General features: G+C 32.3%; 2 protein-coding genes across 2 annotated transcripts; both read right to left on the reverse strand.

Annotated features, from left to right (window-relative positions):
• Nucleotides 1-4,543: 4,543 nt before the first annotated feature.
• LOC150028651 (uncharacterized) lies at nucleotides 4,544-5,728 on the reverse strand. The gene is made up of 2 exons (XM_090299811.1): nucleotides 5,525-5,728; nucleotides 4,544-5,269 (listed from the first exon to the last, which is right to left on the reverse strand). Exons 1-2 carry the CDS (start codon nucleotides 5,726-5,728, stop codon nucleotides 4,544-4,546), a joined length of 930 nt encoding a protein of 309 aa, XP_090155937.1.
• Nucleotides 5,729-17,355: 11,627 nt separating this feature from the next.
• On the reverse strand, nucleotides 17,356-21,905 carry LOC137806495 (cyclin-D1-1). The gene is made up of 6 exons (XM_068606647.2): nucleotides 21,409-21,905; nucleotides 21,093-21,179; nucleotides 19,303-19,401; nucleotides 18,949-19,150; nucleotides 18,689-18,819; nucleotides 17,356-18,580 (listed from the first exon to the last, which is right to left on the reverse strand). The coding sequence occupies exons 1-6, from the start codon at nucleotides 21,703-21,705 to the stop codon at nucleotides 18,350-18,352; spliced, it is 1,047 nt and encodes a 348-aa protein (XP_068462748.1). The 5' UTR covers nucleotides 21,706-21,905; the 3' UTR covers nucleotides 17,356-18,349.
• Between the last annotated feature and the right edge of the window lie 3,174 nt (nucleotides 21,906-25,079).

Here is a 25,079-nt window from a genome sequence, read left to right on the forward strand (position 1 = left end):
AATACGAATATTTACATATCCATAGCACAAAATAAAACTCTGAAACCTATAAGGCTGCACCTGTATGGTTATCTACTCGTGTACATAGTACAGTCATCGCAGTTCAAACACAACATGAAAAGCAAGGGTAAGCTAGTGCAAAGAAAATCCACAACATAATTCATGGAAATAGAACCAATTTAGACTAATAATTTATAAACATTTCTTTAAATGATTTCATGTAAAATTTCAATACCAATTCCATCATTCATATAGACCACACATGGATCTATTTTCAATCATAATCATTGGATTTCATTTCAATCCCACTTCGTCTTCCGGAAGACTCATTAAGTATGCCCCTACCAGAGACTAACACCTGACCCAAAGATTACCAACGAATCCAATAGAAAGGATCAGGGTAAGTTCAAACATCCAATACCGAGTGTCTACAGTGGGACCCGGTGTGTATGAACTCCCTCTCAGCTTCTCACCACCTAATATTTTAGTCTACATGACTTAGATCATTAATGAAGCCAGAGGATCTTCGTTAAACATAGGCTTTTCATACATAACGTACCATCAAACAACAACTCATACATTATCCCAAATGTATGACATTAATTTCATACAATTTACATCATTCGTATATAATACATATCATTCAATAACATAACATTTAAAAATTCATGTCATTCCAGAACTTTTCCAACGTCAAAAACAATATTTAACTCTCAAACTATTAAAATATAATATTTATAAAGTTTAAATAATATATAAACAAACACACAATATATATAACGAATAACACCCTTGCAAGAGAAATTCAATATTGGAACCACGTCCCTTCCGCATTCAGATCTTCTATCCTAGGGTGCTATTAAAAATTAAATTTAGCTTCCCTTACCTCAATTGCTTGCTTTCCAAGCAACTTTTAAAATTTTATTCCCCACAGTCTGGATAAGCTTCAAGATTTATGGGCCTAATGCAAGTTATCCAAACAAAACAAAAATTCAGTATATAATAGAATAAGTTGAGAGGATTAAACTTCTCAACTGACCCCACCAAGATTGATGACTAAATCCTAAAGAAAAATAGAGAACAAAGGAACTTTAGAGCAAAAATGAACTTATTCTATTTGAAAATCTGATCGGGTAGAAATGTTCCTTAACTCCTCTGCTACAACGTAGTCCGATCAAATTCTAAAATAGATGAAGATTGGGAGAGAAAATTAAGAGAGAGAGAGAGAGAAGAGAATATGGAGAGAGAGAGAGAGAGAGAGAAAAAAAAAATGGCACGGGGAAGGTTTTGTTTATGCTTTTAAAGAAAAGTGTTGTTACATTATCTCCAACTACAAAAATTTTCTTCCTCGAAAATGAACTTACCAAGAAAGAGATTAGGGTATGATGCTCGTATCTCCTCTTCAATTTCCCAAGTGGAATCTCCAGAAATGAGATCCCACAATACTTTCACCATGGGAATACTTCTTCCACGAAATTGTTTCACTTGTAAAAATTTAGATTGACTTCACTTCAAATGACAGATTTTCTTTCACCTGGATGGAATCAGACTCTAGAATGTGGCTGGGATCAGGTACATACTTTCTTAGTAGAGATACATGGAAAATATTGTGAATGTTAGCTAAAGGAGGAGGCAAAGCAATTTCGTAAGCCACATGGCCTATTCTCCTGAGAATTTGATAAGGTCCTATGAACTTTGGAGTCAATTTCTTGGATTTGAGTGCTCTTCCTACACCAGTGAACGATGTAACTCTCAAAAAGACATGCTCACCCGCAGAGAATTCTAAAGGTCTTCTTCTTTTATCTACATAAGATTTTTGCCTGCTAAGAGATGTTTTCAATCTTTCTTGAATCATTTTGACTTTCTCATTGGTTTGTTGTATTAATTTTGGTCCAATTAACACACTCTCACCATCCTGAAACCAGCACAGAGGTGTTCTGCACTTTCTTCCGTACAATGCCTCAAAAGGAGCCATTCCTATGCTTGCTTGGTAACTATTATTGTAGGTGAACTCTACCAATGCTAGAATTTCATCCCAATTGCCCAAATGATCTAACACATAAGTCCTAAGCAAATCCTCTAAGGACTGGATAGTTCTCTCTGATTGTCCATCAATCTGAGGATGCTATGCTGAACTAAGTTTGAGTTTAGTCCCCAAAGCTTCTTGAAGTGTTTGCCAAAATCTGGAGGTGAATCTAGGATCTCTATCTGAAACTATGCTGGAGGGTACACCATGCAATCTGACTATTTCATCTATGTAAATCTAGGCCAACTTCCGCATAGAGATTCTCAAGTCTATAGGTAGGAAGTGTATCGTCTTTGTCAGCCTGTCCACTGTGGCCCAAACAGAGTCATGCTTCCGCAAAGTACGTGGTAAGTGGGTATCAAAATCCATTGAGATATTGTCCCACTTCCACACTGGAATGTCTAACTGAGTTAAGATGCCTCCAGGTCGTTGATGTTCAATCTTTGATTTCTGACAAGTCAAGCAAGCAACTACAAACTTAGCTACATCATTCTTCATGCCATGCCACCAATAAGACTTCTTGAGATCTTGATACATCTTAGTCATTCTTGGATGTAAACTGAGTTTGCTTTTATGACCTTCTGATAATACTGTTTGCTTTAGTTCATTATCCTCTGGTATGCATATTCTATTTTTGAATCTCAAAATACCATCCACTCCTAAAGAGAAGTCTTTAGCTTTGTCAGTAATTAATAAGCCCATGAAGTTCTTCAATTTTGAATCTTCCAAATGCTTCTCCTTCACCTTCTTCAGAAATTCATTAGTTATAACAAGTGTATTACAACTAATGCAATTTGAAGACATGGAAACCTCCAAATTCATACTCCTGAAATCTTCGATCAATGCTAGCTCTCTAATCATAAGCGACGACATTTGTATTTTTTTACGACTCAACGCATCTGCAACAACATTTTCCTTCCCGGGATGGTATATTAGCAGAAAATCATAGTCCTTTAAAAATTCAATCCACCTCCTCTGCCTCATGTTAAGCTCCTTCTGATCAAACAAATACCTCAAGCTTTTATGATCACTGAACACATCAAAACTAACTCCATAAAAAAAATGTCTCCATATTTTTAAAGCAAAGACAATTGCTGCCAATTCTAGATCATAAGTTGGATAATTTATTTCATGCACCTTTAACTGATGAGAAGCGTAGGCAACAACTTTCTTATTCTGCATTAGAACACAACACAATCCCTGATAGGAAGCATCACAAAAAACTTCAAAAGACTGATTGGTATCAGGGATTGTCAATACAGGAGCATTAGTCAACCTTCTTTTCAACTCTTCAAAGCTTCTCTCACATTGTTCAGTCCATGCAAAAGGATGATCCTTTCTAGTCAATTGGGTTAAAGGAACCACTATTTTAGAAAAACCTTCTATAAATCTCCTGTAATATCCTTCTAACCCGACAAAGCTTCTAATTTTTGTAACAGTTTTAAGATGTTCTCACTGAAGTACAACCTCCACTTTAGAAGGATCTACTGATATTCCTTGTGCAGAGATGACATGTCCTAAAAATTGTATTTCTGACATCCAGAAGTCATATTTTGAAAGTTTAGCATATAACTGTTTTTCTCTCAAAATGTTCAGGACAGTTCTAAGATGTTCTACATGTTCTTCCCTTGTACGAGAATAGATCAAGATATCATCTATGAACACTACCACAAACTTATCAAGATAAGGTCTGAATATCCGATTCATATAACCCATGAAGATAGTTGGAGCATTAGTGACACCAAATGGCATAACCAGAAATTTATAGTGACCATACCTTGATCTAAAAGCAGTCTTCTGAACATCTTCTGCTTTCACTAAAATTTGGTGATAACCTGAGCACAAATCTATCTTAGAAAAGACAATTGCCCCATGCAACTCATCCATCAGATCATCAATTCTAGGGAGAGGATATTTATTCTTTATTGTTAACTTGTTTAATTGTCTATAATATATGCATAGACGTGAAAAACCATCTTTCTTCTTCACTAATAGCACTGGAGCTCCCCATGGAGAAACACTAGGTCGAATGAATTGCTTCTCCAATAAGTCTTCTAGTTGTTTCTTCAATTCAGCTAACTCTGCTGGTGTCATTCGGTATGGAGAAATTGACATTGGGCCTGCTTCAGGAATCAAGTCAATTGCAAACTCTATCTCTCTCTTTGGTGGAAGTCCAAGAATCTCTTCAGAAAATACATCCATAAACTCCTGAACTACAAACATATCTTTTTGTACTTTATCTGTAACTATAGAACAAGCCAAAAGCATTAAACATTTTGCACCTTCTTATATCTCTCTTTCAAACTGTTGAGTTGAGATAACCTGCATTCCTTCTAATTTAGGGAAAATTAACTTCTTCCGACCACAATCTATAAAGATATGATTAGTAAACAACCAATTTATTCCCAATATAAACTCCAAATCTTTTAGAGATATACAAATCATGTTGATCTTGAATCTTTGTCCATCTATAGTTACTGGACACTCAACATACATGGAAGAAGTTACTATAATAACTTATATTGGTGTAGATACCACCAACTCAAATTCTAACTCTCGGACTGACAACTTAAGTATCTTAGCACAATCAAAAGATATAAAAGAATGGGTTGCCCCAGAATCAAACAATATAGATAATTGTGTTCCAAGGATAGAACAAATACCTCTAACAAGGCTATCAGACTGCAAAGCTTTAGCTCCACTAATGGCAAAAACTCTACTAGTAGCTTTGGGTTTATGATTATTATTCTGTTGCACTCCAGTAATATTTGGGACTAAAAGTCTAGCACCACAGTCCTTCGTAGCATGACCATATCTATGGCATCTATCACATGTAACGTTTGGCACTGAATGAGGGCAAAATCTAACAACATGTGGCCCACCACATCTAAAACATTTGAAACTAGGTGGTGATTGAGAATTGGGTCTTCCGTTGCTATAAGATTGAGGTCTGAAATAAGGTTTCTTTCTATCTTCATATTTAGGCATGCTTTTAGAAGGTCCTCCCACTTGAGGCTTAGCAAGTCTGCTACTATTTTTCAAACTCTCCACTACTTTTGCTTTCTCCACTAGAGTAGGAAAATCTCTAATGGACATAGGAATCACCACTTCTTTAAGCTCTTGCTTCAACCCAAACTCAAATTTTCTACATCTCCTAGCCTCAGTCATGGTATGGGTGTAAAATCTAGCTAGGTGTTTGAACCTAGTAGCATATTCAGTAACTAAAAGATTTTCTTGTTCCAACTGTATGAATTCAATTTCTTTTGCATACCTGGCACTATCAGGAAAATACTCCTCCGGGAATCTTACTTTGAAGTTCTCCCAAGTGGCATCTTCTCCTTTGTCTTCCATCATTTGCTTCATGCTTATCCACAAAAACTCAACTTCTTCAATAAGCATATAGATGACATAAGATAACTTTCTCTCTTCAGGGCATTGAGTAGTTTCAAAGATTCTTTCTATGTCTCTCACCCACTGGTCTGCTCCATCTGGATTTACCTTGCCATTAAATTTGGGTGGATTGTGTCTTAGAAAATCCTCCAGACTAAAGGTATGGGGTTGTTGATGAAGTTGAGATGCTTCAGCTGCTAATCTAGTAGTTTCTAATTGATGAAGGGCGACCTGATGCTGTTGTGCCATAGTAGCACTCTGTTGTTGTAAGGCTGTTGCCATCATCTCTATTGCCCGAGCTAAGTTGGGCATATCTACTGGTGGAGGAGGAGTAGGTGGTCTACGTGCCAAAAATAAGTTAACTTATCTCATAAAGATTAGGTTATAAATTACTAAAAATTCTCAACTACTTCTTTAAGACAAATTAACTTAAAATAAATAATCACACAAAATAGATACAAAACCAATCAAGGCTTATCTCTAAAATGTACTTTAGCTACTTAGAATTAAGATAGAAAATAATCTTGATCTAGTCATGAGTGTGCACCCTCACCACTCTATCAAGATTTTTTTCATTCTTAATACTTTCATCTTTATTCATAACAATTAACTTGACTTGAAAAAAAAAACAAGATTTCAAGAAAAACAACTTTGTCAAACATCTTATTAGAAACTTTTAACTAAGTCTTGAGGCTAGCCGTAAACAAAAATCCACACGCAGGAGAAATAGAATAAACCCACTACCCTCAGGTTATCCTAAGGATGAACCGCTCTGATACCATTAAATGTAACACCCCATAATTTACTTATAACTATTACAATAAAAGTTCTACAAGTTTCTATACAAACTTGGAGCTTTTCAAAACATTCCTAATACATGATTAGGATTCATAGAAATACGAATATTTACATATCCATAACTCAAAATAAAACTCTGAAACCTTTAAGGCTCTCCTGCACCTATATGGTTATCTGCTCGTGTACATAGTACAGTCATCGCAGTTCAAACACAACATGAAAAGCAAGAGTAAGCTAGTGCAAAGAAAATCCACAACATAATTCATGGAAATAGAACCAATTTAGACTAATAATTTATAAACATTTCTTTAAATGATTTCATGTAAAATTTCAATACCAATTCCATCATTCATATAGACCACACATGGATCTATTTTCAATCATAATCATTGGATTTCATTTCAATCCCACTTCGTCTTCTGGAAGACTCATTAAGTATGCTCCTACCAGAGACTAACACCTGACCCAAAGATTACCAACGAATCCAATAGAAAGGATCAGGGTAAGTTCAAACATCCAATACCGAGTGTCTACAGTGGGACCCGGTGTGTATGAACTCCCTCTCAGCTTCTCACCACCTAATATTTTAGTCTACATGACTTAGATCATTAGTGAAGCCAGAGGATCTCCGTTAAACATAGTCTTTTCATACTTAACGTACCATCAAACAACAACTCATACATTATCCCAAATGTATGACATCAATTTCATACAATTTACATCATTCGTATATAATACATATCATTCAATAACATAACATTTAAAAATTCATGTCATTCCAGAACTTTTCCAACGTCAAAAACAATATTTAAATCTCAAACTATCAAAATATAATATTTATAAATTTTAAATAATATATGAACAAACACACAATATATATATAACAAATAACACCCCTGCAAGAGAAATTCAATATTGGGACCACGTTCCTTCCGCATTCAGATCTTCTATCCTAGGGTGCTATTAAAAATTAAATTTAGCTTCCCTTACCTCAATTGCTTGCTTTCCAAGCAACTTTTAAAATATTATTCCCCACAGTCTGGATAAGCTTCAAGATTTACGGGCCTAATGCAAGTTATCCAAACATAACAAAATTTCAGTATATAATAGAATAAGTTGAGAGGATTAAACTTCTCAACTGACCCCACCAAGATTGATGACTAAATCCTAAAGAAAAATAGAGAACAAAGGAACTTTAGAGCAAAAATGAACTTATTCTATTTGAAAATCTGATCGGGTAGAAATGTTCCTTAACTCCTCTACTACAACGTAGTCCGATCAGATTCTAAAATAGATGAAGATTGGGAGAGAAAATTAAGAGAGAGGGAGAGAAGAGAATATGGAGGGAGAGAGAGAGAGAAAGAGAGAGAAAATGACACGGGGAAGGTTTTGTTTTTGCTTTTAAAGAAAAGTGTTGTTACATAAGGAAACTATTTAATAGAAAGAATATGTGATGGAGACACAAAGATCATATAAGAAATGAAACATTTACTAACTCAGCATCTACTACATTTAAAGAGAACAACGTTGTAGAGGTAAATGAAAAATCATTTGAAAAAAATTAGTTTCAACTTTTACATTAAGAATTAAAAGGAAACATTTCCAAATTTTCTACACGCTCAAAACGTGCAAAATTGGATCAAAGCAGAAGTTTCTACATTCAACGTCTAACAAGAAGAAGATGATGAACAATATCATTAAATGAAAGATATGATCAGGTTAAAGTATTAAACTATCAACGGTCACCTTTAGAATAAAGAAGAGTTTAATTTAATGCATATTTAAAAATAATCTTAATCTTAATAAATATATATATAGATAATGACTATTTACAACACAAATTTTTATTTAAGGACGAATATTTTATTTTATTATTTTATTATGATCCTATTAAATAAAACCTTCAACTAATACATTCGCCAGTTCATAATTACGTTTTCCTTTTCTTTTTCTTCTTTTTAGAATTTTTGTTGTTTTGCTTTCGATTCATCTTTTAGGTTTTTTTTTTTTGCTGTTGTTAGTTCAAGGATGTTTCTTATAATATTTTTCTATTCAATAAAAAAAATATAGTTATTTTATTACAAAAAAATATTCGAAAAGAAAATATCATTAAACTTAAAACAACCTCATTAAAATTCGTTTGAGGTCTATAGAAAAATGTTAGTATCGTCCTAAGGTAAAGAATAATGACAGATAAAAATGATAACAATAATAAAGTGAATATAAATTATATTAGGAGTATCTGTATAGTATCATAATAAAATAAATGAGGTATATTTGGAAAGGTCTTTTCATAAATATTTTTCAAAAATAGATTTTTTTGTAATTTAAAATTAGTTTATATATGGTCTAATTTATCAGAATTTTCTCAAATAACTTTTTTGAACTTTTCTTGCTAATTTTTTACATAAATTACTTTTAACTTGTGAAGAATTTTAATTTATTTTTTTCTTCTTATTTTTCCCGTAAAAATGTTTATGAAAAATTTATTCAGCACAGACCCATAATATACATATATCTAATTTTCCAAAACTAAGAAACTTTGTAGACACAATAGTGTGGGACAAAATTCTCACAATTATTATTAAATATTTGTATTGCATTTTTTATTTTAAAATAGATATTTATGTAAAAAAAAAATTATAATATAACTTTTTATGGATGTGAAAGATGTTTTTACCGCTATCTGAAAATCAGTCTAAATAAAATATTAAAAATTAAATTAGGTAAATTAGACATGATTATAGATAAAAGTATAAGGTCTAAATGTTCTAAATTTTAACTTATTTTTCAATTGTATTATTATATCGTTAGTAAATTAACATTTAAATGGTAGAAAAGTAAAATTTGAAAATTCAGTTGCAAAAATTTGAAAAATTGAAAACTCTATAACAATATTCAAAAAATTAAAAATTGAATGGTAAAATTTATAAAAGTGCAAAAGTTCAATAATAAAATGTATAATTTAATCTCTATGGCACTGCATTCATGTAGAGGTCGAAGTGATAAATTAGCTAACTTAAGTTTTATTTATAGAGAGTATTTTCATTGGTATAATAGACTTCCATCTAGTCTTTTAGGGTTCTTTATTAATAGGTATAGATTACGTATGTACTGTTTTTGTTAATACGGATTTTTGTCTAATCCCCTCATATTTTCTTGTATTTTCTTTATTTTTTTTTTCAATAATATATTTTTCATGTGGTTACAAATTATTGTTATTATTTTAGGTGTCAATTTAGCTGAGATGTCAAGTTACATAATAACTTTAAAGAAAAAAGATAGAGAGAGCCGAGAAAATTAAATTGACGGAACATGTATCATTAGGTATTGATCTAAGCTTAGAACGGGCTAAGAGGGTAGCCCACGAGCGAATAACTTAGTGGGAAAAGAATCAGACACTTTCCCCTACTTTTGACAGCATAACGAATTATATTATTAAAATAAGTAAGGTATTCCTTAAATTGAAAACTATTATTTATATTCTAGAAATGTTGTTTTTGAGTTTTTTTCTAAAAGGATATTTTGAAATGATTTCATGAAAAGTTTGTTTCAAAAGGATTATGTATGTTTTGAAAATTTTGTTTTATAAATTGTTTCTAAAAAAAATCATTTAATGTGTTTTGAAATATAATTCTATTATGAAAATCTTGTTTCAGAAATTCAATTTTGAAAATCGTGTTCTGTAAGATTTCCATATTAAGTATCCAAGTCACTTTTATAAAGAATAAGATAGTCATTTTAAACATTATGGGAGCAATTAGAAATTATGGGAGTGGAGGAAGAAAAGGCCAAAATAAAAATTGTAGGGCTCCTTTCTATTTTTTTTCAGGAATCAATATCCTTCAATGTGATTTTTGAACTATTAAAACCTATGAGGCAATTGCTTCCTGCACCACATCACTGCACCCAATTCTAGTGGAAAAGACGAAAATGCACTTAATGTATTATTTTTTTATTGCGGATTCTCTTATCCAAAATGGGCTTTTGATTTTTGTTTCTGGATTTTTATTTCCAAATACAAAAAATTCTTCCGGATATACTTTTCCAGAATGTATTATTTTCAATTCTAGATTTTCATTTTCAAAATAAAGAGTATTTTTGGAATTTTAAAATTTTGTCAAAATCTTCATAAAATCCATATCCATTGCATTTGGGCTCTAAGAATAAGTAGTTCATATAGGCTCATGTAACTATCACAATCGAAAATATAAAGAAGAAAAGGAATTTTGAATGTAGGATGTACTCACCAATAAAAGTTGGCACATTAACGTGAACTAATCATAGTATAAAATACCAAAAACGAAATCCATATACTATTGTAATTTATGAAAATTATTTAGTCACCTAGAACCAGTCCTTTTTTCCATTATTATCTCGAAACTGGGATACAAAAACTACAATGTTTTGAGAAAGGGATTCAACTTTAAGTGAATATAAAAAAGATTAAAATTTTATAGGGGGTTAAAATGAAGTTTGAATATGATGAAAACTAAACTATTTTATCTAAAAACAACGAGAAATTTGAATTTATTTATCTAAATGAAGCTTCAATTAAAGTGCCGAATACTGACTAAAGTGTTGAATGTGAGTTTGGGATCTTTCTTCCTGCACCCAAACAAATTTCTCCCTGCAACTCATCATTTTCAGAAAAAAATTGTTTTATCCCTTTTAAAAATGACTTCCGAATTACTCTTTCTAAAATGTTTTTAGAACAAACTTTTCAGAACACATTTTATGAATTTCGGATTTACCATTCGGAAGTCAAAAAATGTCTTCTTGAAATGATATTTTGGAATGATTTCTTGTGTTCTAGATTTCTTATTTCGAAAATATCTTTTGCTTATGGAACACCCTCTATTCTAGAATCACCCAAAATTATCAAGAATAATTTGGATATTCTAAAAAATGTAAGGGTGCTAAAAGAACTAAAAACTTCTTAATAGGGCTGACTCAACTGGATAGCACATGATAAAAGAAAAGAAAAGATTTTCGATAAAGTATTGATATGGTGACAACCAATATTAGAATATAACTAAAAAAATCTTTTATTAGAATATAAACCTCATTAGAAAATGAAGAATTTTGAAATTGTATTGCATCATCTCGATAAAATTACAGCTTTTATCTAGTTGTCAAATAATAGTTTATTACAAAAAAATCATTAAATAAAAACTAATTTTATAAATAAAAAATAATTAATTAGTTGCTATAATTACTAAATTAGAAACCATTTTAAAGCCTAAAAAAATATTGATTTCTAAATTAGTTTATATTATTGATAAATAGTTTTTAAATTGGTATCTAATTAGCTACCAAGGATTTTGCTACCAAATTTAGAATCTATTTATCAATATAATATAAACTAATTTATAAACCAATAACTTTTTTAGTCTCTAAAATAGTTTCTAATTTAATCACTATAACAACTAATTATTTTTTGTCTCTAAAATTAGTTTATATTTAATGATTTTCTTGTTGTGGTCAATAACAGTTTTAATTTTTCATAGAGAAATAATATATTGACAATCTGCTCCATTATACAACATCTAATTGATGATATTAAAAAAATATATTTTTGTCTACTTCATATAAAAATTGAAATTTTGAGGAAAGTAAAAAGATTATATAGTAGAACAAGGTTGTTAATTAATCATTTTTCTTTTCGGATGCAGATGATGAAACAGAAAATGAAAAGTAATATGAAGCAATTGTGGAGGAAAAGCAACGTTTAATCTTGCATTAGATGAAAAATTGGGAACGTAATCTTGTTGTCACTTCCGACCAAAAAGAATGAGGAAAAGGAATGTTGCAGTTGAAGATGACAGAATGTGATTCTTGCTTTCTTTTCCTTTACACTTATTCTCTAAACTCATTCTATTATGTATCACAATATCAATAAATATTAACCCAATCACTCAATTTATTTCAAAACCCAATGAAGATAAGCACTACTACTACACCACTTTTTCTTCCTTTTCTTCAAGTTTCCAAAGCAACAAACCCAAGCTCCAATCTCCATAAAAATATTAAGTAATGTGAACACTGTGCTACAATTCACAAAATTAAAAACCCAGACAACGTGCATAACTTTTTGGCCAATATACTAATCAAACATTTCTTCTTCTTCCTTTCTAAACACTTCTTTTTTACGATTGCAAACTGGGGATTGGTGTTACTTGTGTATTTAACTCCTAACATTTGTAAAATTTACATAAATTTATGAAAATGGTTTTATCATATATGATTTTCTCAGTTCATTCTACATAGAAACATATTTAAAGCATTCTTTTAGCTTATTTCAGTAAAATATATGACTTGGTCGAAAAACTATGTTGATTAGATAAATGTTAAGCAGTGTTTAAAAGTACTGGTTGAGAAGACAAAACAGAAAGTTTGTTTTATGAAAAAACACCATTAATATATACATCTATATATAATGTGTAGAAAAGCTTAATAGCATTTTAAACTCCTCAACTATAGTGAGAAGACAGGTGAGCAAAACCCTATTTATTAAGGTGTTTGTTTACTAAAACATGCTTTAGATTGTAGGTCAAACAATTTGAAACTTGATTGTAAAGAAGACTTTATTAGGTAGATGCATATGGACCTGTAAAGTATGAAGAGACATATATGTTCAATGCTCGAGGTTAGGTTTTTTATTTTTTCGTTAGTGGGAAGGAGCTTGGGTTCTTTTGTGACATCGATGTGAAACCACTTTACATAGTTTCTGTTACTGTTTTTGTTTTGCCCCACGTTCTTGTAATTAATCGCCACCTCCACGTATGGCTGCCAATGTAGGTCAATGAAGTGCTGATTTGATGCTTTCATGTTCCATTTACCTAAGCATTGCAGTGATGAGAAAGAGCGTGTGAGAGAAAGGACATTAATCTACTGTTAAATAATGACCAAAAGAAGCAACATAATCTCATTCGTCAACATTCACTATATATGCAAATTAAACCAATCTTATGTAATTACCTGTTATATCTTAACTCTTCTCTTTTACTTCACACTTTATTATTCCTTCATAATTTTGGAACATGCTTTCGGCTAAACAGACTCCCCCTCCTTCTTCTGTCTATTCAACTATACATGCAAGCGAGCATCTTCACAAAGTAAAACTTGTACCACTTCATTTTTCCTTTCCCAACAACACGTCATATTTAACTTTACCTACACTTTAAACTTTCTTGCATCCAAACCAAATCTTACCCAATCACTTTTCTTAAGGGGGGTGTCTTTTATTAAGTGAAGGAGGAAACGGTGTAGAGTTGTGTGAATGTGAAATAAGGTGATGAGTTTCGGACATGTCATGCTAGCTACTTTCACATAAAGATTGCTTGGTGCATCTTTTAATGACTAAGACAAGAGAGGAAGGTTGTTTACATTGGAAAATAGAATATCTATAGGTAATTGAATGATCAAAGTTAATGTTGAAGGGGTGGTGGGGTGGGGGTGATAGATGGACACGGTTGCTCTATAGGGTTTTGATGATTAAGAAGACGACTCTTTTGTCTCCACTCTGTCACTATAGAGGTCCATGGTCGGCATTATCACAAAGCATGAATAAAGAACACCACGACATCCACGTTATTAGACGCTCCCCCTCGAGACTAGCTCATATCTACCCCATAACTGAACATCTTTTTTCTTTGTGCTTTCCAAAGAGACAAATGCGTGTAAGTTGACGATCAAAAGCTTACACAGTATCAAATAGTTAAAAATAAAATTAAGAGAAAGTGTGAATCTGTGAATGCACTTATAATCAACAACAGTGTGCTACTACATCGTCTAAGGGGTACGTAACAAGTGTTTAATTAATTCCATTATGCTTTGTGGGGATTTTTTGGCTTTTGAAAATGATCAGTAAAGGGGACATGGATGAATATGTCTATGATTGTATGTGTGCATGCGAGAGCTGTTAATTATGAGTGCTATGACCTAATTTAATTAGGAAGAATCAAAGCGATCATTGGGTGGGAGTTGTGAGCATGATATTGATTATTGGACAGACAGAGAAATACAAGGAGTTTTTACGTATAAATATGAAGTTTAGGTGGCATCATTTTTGTTGTCTGGGCTTCACTTTTTGTTGCTTTTTCATGTTTGCTTTTCTTTTATTATCTGTCTCTTATTCTTTCCATAAAAAATCTGAAATGGAATGGGGACAATGAGTGCCTCAAGGACTTGAGAGTAGTGCTGTGTCTTGTATTCAGCATCAAATCCTCAGAAACCATATCTGAGAATTATCATTCTCACTTTTGAACCCTTAACCCATTAAGGGGCCGCTATGAAACTTTTAAGAGCAGGCCCACGAGAAAATGATAAATTTGAAGGCCAAAAAAATATGAATTTTCTAAGGGGGCTGGTCTTCTCTCTATCCTTGTCATATAGACACCAAAAGTGGGAAATTCCAAATTCCCTTACAAAAAGAGAGGATAAAGAGCTAGATTCTACATCCCACAGAAAACACCCCCCAAAGCCCTATCATTTTATTGCGAGGGAAAGTATCTTTGGCTTTTTGGTTATATACTTAGGATTCCTCACTCTTGATGCTTTAAAGGTTATTTTGTTTACAAATAAAGGAACTTCGTGGGGGAAGGTTATTCTTTAGTGCAAGATAGGGAAAGCAAGAAATGAAAAGGAACCTTCGTACACATTTAAGACAAAAAATAAAGGCAGCTTAGTGCCTGGTTGGTCCCCTTTGCTGCGAGAGTGCACATGGCACCCTCTAATAGGTTTGCATAGTGCCTGGTTACAGTTTAACTTGAAGAACCATTTAGTGAATCATATAATTACTGCAGTCATACATGCCATAATAATAAGTGAATTATAGGCAATACAAATTCATGAATCCATCAAGTACCCCAAACTCCCATGTGTACTACCATTTCAACCTCATGATTTAGGATATTGCTGGACACCAAATGGCACCACAAAATTCCAAAATTCTCATTTAATTCTTAACTTTTTATGCCCAATGGGATGGCGTCACGTCTGCCCTCATGCCCCAATCTCCGGATATTTATTAATTTTAGCCACCATTTATTCATATAAACAAAATGCTCACCCTTTAACCGAACTGTTATCAATAAATAATACTATTCTGTGTGTAGTCTGTGAGGAAAAAAATAGAGCTTTAAGTATATCCTCTTTTGTGGTCGATCCAGTGCTGGGTTTGTTAGCTGTACATGCATACAAACTTGGCTTATGTGCCTTTCTTTTATAAAAGGGATTAGGAAGAGACCAGTTTTGTGTCTGATGATCAAATTTATATTACAGCATTATTGTCCTTCCAACCCAGTGTCTGTCCTAAAACCTGTCCCATTAATCTTATAATTCAAAACCAAGCTTTTGATTGATATCCAAAACTTTTGCCCCAACTTGGAGTAAACAATATATTTATTAAATGTAGGTGTCGATGATCGCCATAACAATTGTTTGTTTATTTCATTTGCATTTAGAAAAATAAGATAAAGAAAGAAAAGAGAAAAATGTGAAATAAATGAACAATAACGCGATAAAAGAAACAAAAGCATTAATTATAGAAGGGTTATAAGAATAAAATAACTAAAATTATAAATTGAATTGATCCCAATCCCATCCCACGGTGTCGGTCAGGAGGTAATGAAATATTAGTGCATTAATTGATTGATGGAAGCAGCAACCAGCTTTAATTAATAAGCACGTCTTAATAAAATGACAAGTGGAGAAAGACACGTTGGGTTGAGGGATCCACATTTGGAACTATACGATATAAAGCAGAGAATAGTATGCTACATGGGAAAGTGAGCATTACGCTCTTGACAATACATATTTTACTTGATGGATGAATTTTATATACACCATGTAAAAGGCATATGATAATAATTCAAATAGAGAGGAAAATCTGTCGTTTCATGGCTCCATCAATTATGCAGAGAAAACTTCCAAGAGCAATGGGAGAAAGAAGTAATGCGCTAAGATTGTCACTAAGTTGCCATAATTTTCTTCACTATGGTCCATCAATGCAGAGAGTTTGATGAACATGGATGGGTCTAGACAGCAGTGTATGGATGTGATGTGAGAATGGGATGCTCATCCAATAAATACTTATATAGTTGTCATGCAAACGTACGGATGATATGATAAATAGGTTGCATAATTAACATGCATGGTTACTTTTCTACATAGACACTACGGGGGGAAAAGCCTTTGTAGTGTGTTAATGTTAATGTATGCAAAAATAATATATACCTCATGTCGGGGTAATGGGACTAAATGACAAGCTCTCCTTCACTGGAAATTGTGCAGTGCAATTACTTTTTTAAGGTGCGGAGGTTCTTCCTATTGGTAGAAAAGCTACCTCCGTTGGTGTTGCTACCCATCTTCCACATAACCAAAAATGATTTAATATTTGTTCATAAATATGTAGTGACAGAAATATGGAAAAACTATGTTGTCCTTCCATGATTATCTATCGTACTAAAGAGTAGTTTTCAGGTTATATTATCATGATTATCTCAACCATTACTACGTTTCCAAACGAACACTATATGCTTAGGTATATATCCTAGTAAGCAAGAAATCATGTTTAAAACATGAAAATAAAAAACCTTAAAACATGAAAATAAAAAACCTTAATTGTTAACTTTGTGAAACCAAACCAGACCAAACAAACGAAAGTGTAGATACTTAGATATAAATATATATATATATATATATATATATATATACATACATATATATAATACCACAGCACAGTCTGTAAACAGTCACGAGCAGGCACTTGCTAATTGAGGAGTCATAATCAGTTATTGGTCATCTTTAGAGCCAGCGGGACCGACGAGTCCACCCGGTTCAGAGTTTTGCCTCACTAGATTCCAGACAGGGTCTTGTAGTTTCTTTACATTCAGTAATAAGAACAAATGGCATAACTACAACTATCTTAAATAAGAGTCATGTGGCATGAGATAGCAATGCCCAATAGTTTTCAAGACAAGTAAATATGAATAATTGTAATTGTACATATAGATGCATATGGTTGTAATGTATGTAACTTTCATGTTAGAATTAGTTTGTGGGTCAGAGAGCCGTGAGGTGAATCACATTATTAATTCAAGAATAATACTAGAAGAGAATGAACATAGAAAGAAACGTAAATGAAAGAAATATATGAAATTAATAGTCATTATTAATCAATCCAATACACAGCACACAGGAAATGGCCCCAAAGACCCTTTTAGACCCCTATGTGAAGAGGGTTCTACTCCCTTGAAAACAAATAAAAAAATTCAAGGTTTAAATCTATATATACACGTGTTTCCATCACACGCGCGGACCCCAGACCATGGAGTCCTGTATAGTTAGGCCTAAACTCAAGGCCAAAAGAGGAAAAAAAATATCAACAGCTCCCGCAAAGAAAAACCAAGAAAAAGAAAATCACACGTTCACACTTGATTCGCACGCCGCAGAACCGTCTGCATAGGTGCCCGTACCCGAAAAAAAAAGTCTACAAATTGTAGCCAAAATTCAACTTATTGCCCTTAAATTGCTTCCCTGTAGAGGGGTATCCCATCAAAGTAACGCGGAAGTTGAAGAAGCAGTAATGGTGGCAAAGAAATAAAGCTTGCTTGACTTATGAATCCCACATCACATGAACAGTTCAAACTTGTCAGCTTTTCTTATACCTGCTCTATTCTTTAGTACTCAAACTCTGCACCTCTGCCCACATCATCTTTCATCTCTTTCACCTATAATTAAGGCAAACTTTGAATTCCAACCTGCAACTTACTTCTCTCTTCCACTCACAAGTTCCAAGAACAGATCACATTAAATTCATCTACCACTGTTTCACAGTGTTTCCTCTTCTCTCGTTACTTTCCCACATGTTGCAAAATCCCTCTCCCATAGGGAATTCTGCATACTCATTAATAAGTCACCAACATAAAATAAAAATTAACAATTATAAATTCTCCAAACCCATCAAACTCTTGTACATACGGTAGATACATACTATGATAATCTACACCCTCGCTCAAGTCATTTTTTAATCGCAAAAACCCTCTAAAAAATGTTGAGGTTTCTAGACAACCTGGCCCACCTTATTTCATCTCTTTTTCTTCTTTTCTTTATTATTCGTGAACTTTTTCTTCACTCGGAGTTCCCTTTGTCGTCTACCCACAAACAGTTATTTAATTTCCTCCTCTTACAAGACAAGCAGAAGGAAGATGAAGAAGAGGATGACGATGAGAATGATGTGACACTTGACCTCATTCGAGTCCGAGTTGTTACTCGCAGCTGCGGCAACACTATAGGGAGTTTTCTACGGTTATTATTAACCACAAGTTCTTGCATCAACTGGTAGCATCCTATAATTTTTTCCTGCAATAATCAGATATACGTGCTTTGGCAATCCCTTCGATTTGTTTGCTCATTTTCAAACATATTTAAAATATACGTCATAATTTAATATACTATTTACATGCTTACTTTTCTTAGTCCCTCGCACCATGACTCAGCATGCTCAGGCTTAAGGGCAGCCCAATTAGGAATTTCCTTAGCCGCAGATACTATGGCTGCGGCAGCAATGCATGACGGCCTGTAAGCAAGAAAGCTAGCCTCTGCGGACAAAGTAATCAAATAGGAAACTGATTAATCTTTGTTACTCATACAAACCTTACTTATTACTATCCAATATTTCTTCAACTTTTAACTCTATTCAAAAAATCACCTAGTATACAAATAGATACCTTGAATATTAGACACGATGATTTCCGTGGCCTGGGAAATGAGAAACGTGGTAAAAGTTCCTGTTGAATCTACTTTGCACGCAAAGAAAGCGAGGAAACAAAGTGGGGTTACTGATCTTAGCCTCCAATCCAATACACCGAGAACAAGTAGCTCCATCTTACGAATTGTTCTCGGCTCAAACATGTACTTGGCACCTTCTATCTGCATTTTATACATCATGAAATTACGTAGTGTTACACGAACTGACATGCCGATTCAACCCGGGAGATTGAACTAGCGTACGTTGATCATTATATTGATTCTACTTCAAAAGCGAGGGCCATATATAAAGATATTTTATTATGTATAGATACCTGAAGGTCCAAGAGAGATGGAACAAGAGGTTCCTCCATCTTTGCTGCCAAAGACAAACATGCAACAGATAGAAGTTGCAGAGGCCACCCATTTGTTTGCTGTAGACATGTATGCACAGGATCATGTATCAAACAGTGAATCGAAAAGATCATTACAATCATCACCGCAATAATTGTTTTTTTTAATATCTCGATTAATAGTGGTAATACTTTTCAAACTTTCTAGCTCAAATGCCAGCATGTATCCCTCACGTGGCATGCACCAGCGGATAAAAGTACTACAATCTTCTGTGCAAGCTGTCACTATCCACTGTATACTGTACTACAACAGTGTATATTGCCGAATATGGGCACATTGTTTATATTTACATACTCTTTCTTTTTATATAGATACATGTCGTATAAATAGTTCATATGATACCTGTATAAACTTTTGCATAAAATTAGATATTTATATAAAAGCATGGCATAAGGTTTTGTCGTACATAAGAAAATGCGCTGTTTAATCAATAATTGATTGGCTTTTGGAATAGTAACTCTTTTAGATTGAGCATAAAGCTATCCGAATCTCTCAAAAATTATTCACATACTAATTAGAAATATAACATTTGCACGTAACCAGGATGACGACAGAAAAAGTAGCATGATAGCGTAGATATTTTATACATTAATATACTCTAATCTAATGTGGTATTTTAGAGTCCTTTCTTTTATTATAAGACTCACGTTAGAAAAAATATTATTGATTTTTTTATAAGATTTTTTATAACTTCTATACAAATTAATACTTAATTAAATATTATGAATATTTATATTTTATAATAATAGGATTTTAAAAAATATTTATAAGAAAAATTAAATTGATACATTAATAATACATTTTAAAATATTCAACTAAATTAATTACTTTCATTCATTTATATAATTATGTTAACAGTATCTTATATTACTATCTCTTTACATGAACCATCATGAAAAATAGTAACAATCAAAGTATATTCAATAACTTACTTCATGAACCATCATTTTCCTCAATAAGTATAAATTTACCTTCAATAAAAATTGTAAAAGTAAAGTATCTCATTATTGCTGAAAGCATATAGTACTTTTTACCTCTGAAAAGTCAAACATAATTACTATGTACTGATTAAACTTTCTTGGTACCCATTTACAATAAACCCGGGATAAAGAAACATTTGAGTTACAGTTAAAATACATTAGTCTTAACGTAATAAGAGAAAACAATCCACAAAATGTAAAAATAAAAAATAGTATCCCCACCTCCACCACAATAATACTAATAATAATAATCTATATTATTATGTGTAATCTATAATCTATAAGAATTAATAAAAACAATATATAATAATTAATAAAAATATAATTTTATAATTATATTGTGTATACTTTTTTCTATTTTATGCTTAACATTGTGATAATTTATTTGGAAAAAGTTAGACTGGAGTGTCCTTTTTAAGAAACTGGATACAAATTAATAGGAATAATATGTTTTTCTAAATGTGTTGACTCTTTTTTTAATATTAAAAAAATAAGTATTTGCTTATTTCCACTATATAAAAAAATATATAAAATATACTATTTTATAACTGCCTTTGGCATAGAAATAGATAGATAATTATTATTTTAATTACGTAATTAGACTGTAGACCTCTTCAGTAATAATAATAATAATAATAATAATAATAATAATAATAATAATAATAATAATAATAATAATAATAATAATTATAAAGCTGACATTTTAAAGCTGGTGAGAAATGAGAGCTCACGGGTAACTGGCGAGAATCCATAAACCGATCCATATAATTGACGGCAAGGTACGCCGTCAAAGGTTGAAAGCCATAAAACGCGTGTACCTGCGAAAAACGCACCAATCAGAGACCGGTCAATTCGAAAGAAGACAAAAGAAAAGTAACGCCGTCTATCCGCCATGAACTCCGTACTACGCAGATCTACAAGATACTACAGAAAGACGGTTACACAGCGGTGCATTTTAGCGTGGAGCAGTTCGGCGAGTGGCAATAGCGTAATATGAGCGCAATGGCGTGTCCGATTGTTTTATTTTGTTTTGTTTATTTATTTTACCTTGAGAATCCATGCAACGGATTCCTCTCTGGCGTCGGCGTCGAGGGAGCGAGATTGGAACCTAGAGAGGTAGTCGAATCCGGGGACGAAGTTGCGCTCGTGTTCGATGAAACTAGCGATTGAATAGTCCTCCGTGAACGGTGGTGGAGACGGCGGCGGGGGAGAGGAATCTATGTCGGACGAGCATTCCGGCGACTCTCCGGAGAGGATGCCGGAGGTTTCCTCGTCGCAGTGGAGGTCGTAGTCGGAGATGCAGGAAACCGACATGAGGAGCGCTGCCGGTGATTCCGCGCTCATTATGTTGCCATCTGGAATTGGCGGAAAGGTTAACGGAACCTGACCGGAGATGTCGCCGGAAAAGTGATTTTACGGAAAGCGAGAGGGAGTGTGGTTGATGAATGAGAGAGAGATAGTGTTGTATTGGTTTCAAGGCTCGGGTCTGTTTGTTTCACTATAAATATGCGGTGCTTCTGTCTGTTTTTCTCTAACACTAATAAATATTAAAATTCCTTCAACTTTTTTTTCCTTAAATATCTACGCCGGGAATTTTATAAGTTTAATTTTCTTGCATTAAAAGCTTAATCTACTCAATAAAATTATTATTATTATTATTATTATTATAAAAAATTTAACTAGATGCTTCAAATACATGTATTCACTTTTTTAACCAAAACAAATAAGTTTTCTATCATGAAATTTGTAAAATTAAGATTACAAAATTTGAGAACACGGTTAATTTAATTTTTAAAATTTTATTGATATTATAAGTATATTTACTTTGTCAAATTATTATCTATAATTAGGTTATTGGATTTTATGATCCTTACTTTAAAAGGATTTCATACTCAAGTAAGTTGCTCAAAAGTTTTAGAACTTTTTGTTAAGTCTTTAGATTAAAAATTTGTAGTTATGGTTGATCTTGCAAAATTTTGGTAATTTAGTTTGGGAAATAGTTTAAGATAACTTAAAAGACTCAATTAAAAAAGTTGTAGATATCGAATTAAAATATTTTAAATAGTTTACAGATATAACTAATAAAATATTTGTTTAATTTATTAACTATATAAAAAATTATAAACTAACATTTCTATAAAAGTTAAGTTTAATTCTTTTATTTTTTAATGGAAAATTTAATTTTATTATTAAGACTTGATTTCACTTTTTCTTAGTCAGTGTGTTTTCTAATTTTGTGATGCAACTTTCTTTTATCAAGTAAGATTTTGTTATTGGGTTTTCGGGGAAAGGGATTTGAATTAGAGATTCCTCTTAAATAATAATAATAATATTATTATTATTATTATTATTATTATTATTATTATTATTATTTGTTTTCTTTTTTGTTTATATTTTATTTTATTGATATATGAGTTGTGTTTTTATTGATGCTTTATTGACGGTGAAAATTATTTGAGGTATACATAACGAAATATATTAAATATAAGGAATATTTTAATTTAATTTAATACTTGATGTTGCAGTTTAATAGTTTAATATTATTTAAGAGTTGAGATTAAGAATAATTTAAATACACTTTTAATTCTTAACACTCTGATATGTCTTTTAAGAACACAACCATGATATTGTTAATCTTTTATTTAGCATACTGTCTATAACTCCTGAAGGTCCCTTTCTATATAACCTTCATTTTTTTGAAGGTTAAATAAAGCATACTATTCTTTATAAACCTACTACTCCATTACCAAGTAGTGCCGCCAATATTATGATCCAATTAACATAATTGTCCTTAAAAATACTTCTAATACTTCTCCTACATTTTGTTTCTTCATAAGATCACAACCATAATCTATATCTACCATTAATTATCCTAGCTCAACTAATATACTTTTTATAATACAGGATTTGTACCCTTTTGTCCTTATGTTTTAGCTTAACTTACATTCCTAGGTTGCAAAGGTTATTTCTAGTTGATTCTCATGTGCTACTAAATGTTTATTTTATGAAAAATAACAATTATTTAAAGCACTCTTACAAATATTCAGTCCCTGAAGGAAAAATGAATTAGAGCCTTAAAGTGTAACATTCAATAATAGCTTAGGCATACACGACGTCATAGATTTTTAGCTCCAATCACCTTTGTTATTATCTTATAGATTTAAGACAAGATATGGGACATAAACACTAGTAAAAGTACGAAATTTACAGTTTTTAATGTTTGTTAGTGATCGAATTTCATGCTCTCACTTGGACTAATGTAAACACCTTTAAAGCATCCATCTTTTCATTCCTAAATATGATTTTATTCATATGATTTCATATTACTCATGGCACAACCATCCACATGCAACTCCAAACTATATTATGTTTGTTGTTCAACTCTGAAAGTTTGAAGAGTTGGAAGTATTGCTTTGCATTATTGTGGTGTACATTGAAAATGCCTACCTAATTATCACATAAACTCCACACATGCCCCAAAATTTTACGACTAAAAAACAAGTGGTTCATAGATTCATTTGTTGGTATACACAAATCACATATAATACATCCTGTTTCTACCAATTGTTGTTCAAGTTATCCTTTGTGGTAACTTTATTTTGTAAAATCCTCCCAAGAAAGTGTTATGCTAATGGTAAAACTTTTACATTCCAAATTTTATGATATAAGTCAGACTCCTCTCCAATAATTATGCTTTTGCTATTTTTATATGTGGACCTCGGCATTCGCCTCCTCCATCACACGTGCATCCTCTATTCAGAGTCTTTGTTACGGGATGCGCCGCTGTCGCGACCTCATTCTCGGCATCATCAGAATCTTCACTTTCGCTTAGTCTTTGGATACTCACAATACCCCCAAAATCAAATTCCTCATGTTCTGCAACACCTCCAATGTTCCTGTAAGCTCCTTTAGCAACCTCTCGATGACGATTTTGCCACCGCAGAGTGAGGGTTTGTGAGAATTGCGACCAGAAACAAAGAAAGAGGATTGAAGAAAGACAAAAATGAAAGGTGAATTTGAAGGGTTAAAAAATGAATATCAAAAATGTTTTTGGTTGTGATAAATGATGAAGAATAAGCCATTGTTACGAAGTGGTCGTCGGAGGAAGATGGTTAGGGTTGGGAGAGAACAGGGTTTAGGGTTTAGGATGATGACAATACTATGATGTGGAGACATGTATGCATAACAATGCCACTCATACTTGCCACGTTATTAGTGGTTAACGTTGTTGATGGAAATTTAACAGAAATTACCAAATTGCATACTTTTTAAAAAATCTTAAGACCAAATAATTTTTTTTAAGAAACAGTATAGTAAATTGCATATTGACCCTAAATGTTGAGACTAAAAAGGTAATTAAACCAAATAATTATAATTGGGTGACTAAATTGATCGTTAATTTATAGTGATATATTTGTATTTAGCAACCAATTTGATTTTGATGGTTAAATCAAGTTAAATTAGCGACAAAAATCAAATTTGGTCATTAATTTGTAGTCATGTATTTATATTTAGCGACCAATTGAAATTCAATTACTAAATTTGTGTAACTTTAGTGGCAAAAACCAAATTTGGTCGTTGATTCGTAGGATTTAGCGACCAAAATCAAATTGATTGTTAATTTGTAAACATATCTTTGTATTTAACGATTCATTTAATTTTTGTCTCTAAACCGGTAAAAATTAACGATAAGAATTAAATTTGATTGCAGGAATTTA

The sequence above is a fragment of the Phaseolus vulgaris genome, chromosome 3, assembly GCF_051622355.1.
Source record: "Phaseolus vulgaris cultivar YP4 chromosome 3, ASM5162235v1, whole genome shotgun sequence".
NCBI classification, from domain to species: Eukaryota; Viridiplantae; Streptophyta; class Magnoliopsida; order Fabales; family Fabaceae; genus Phaseolus; species Phaseolus vulgaris.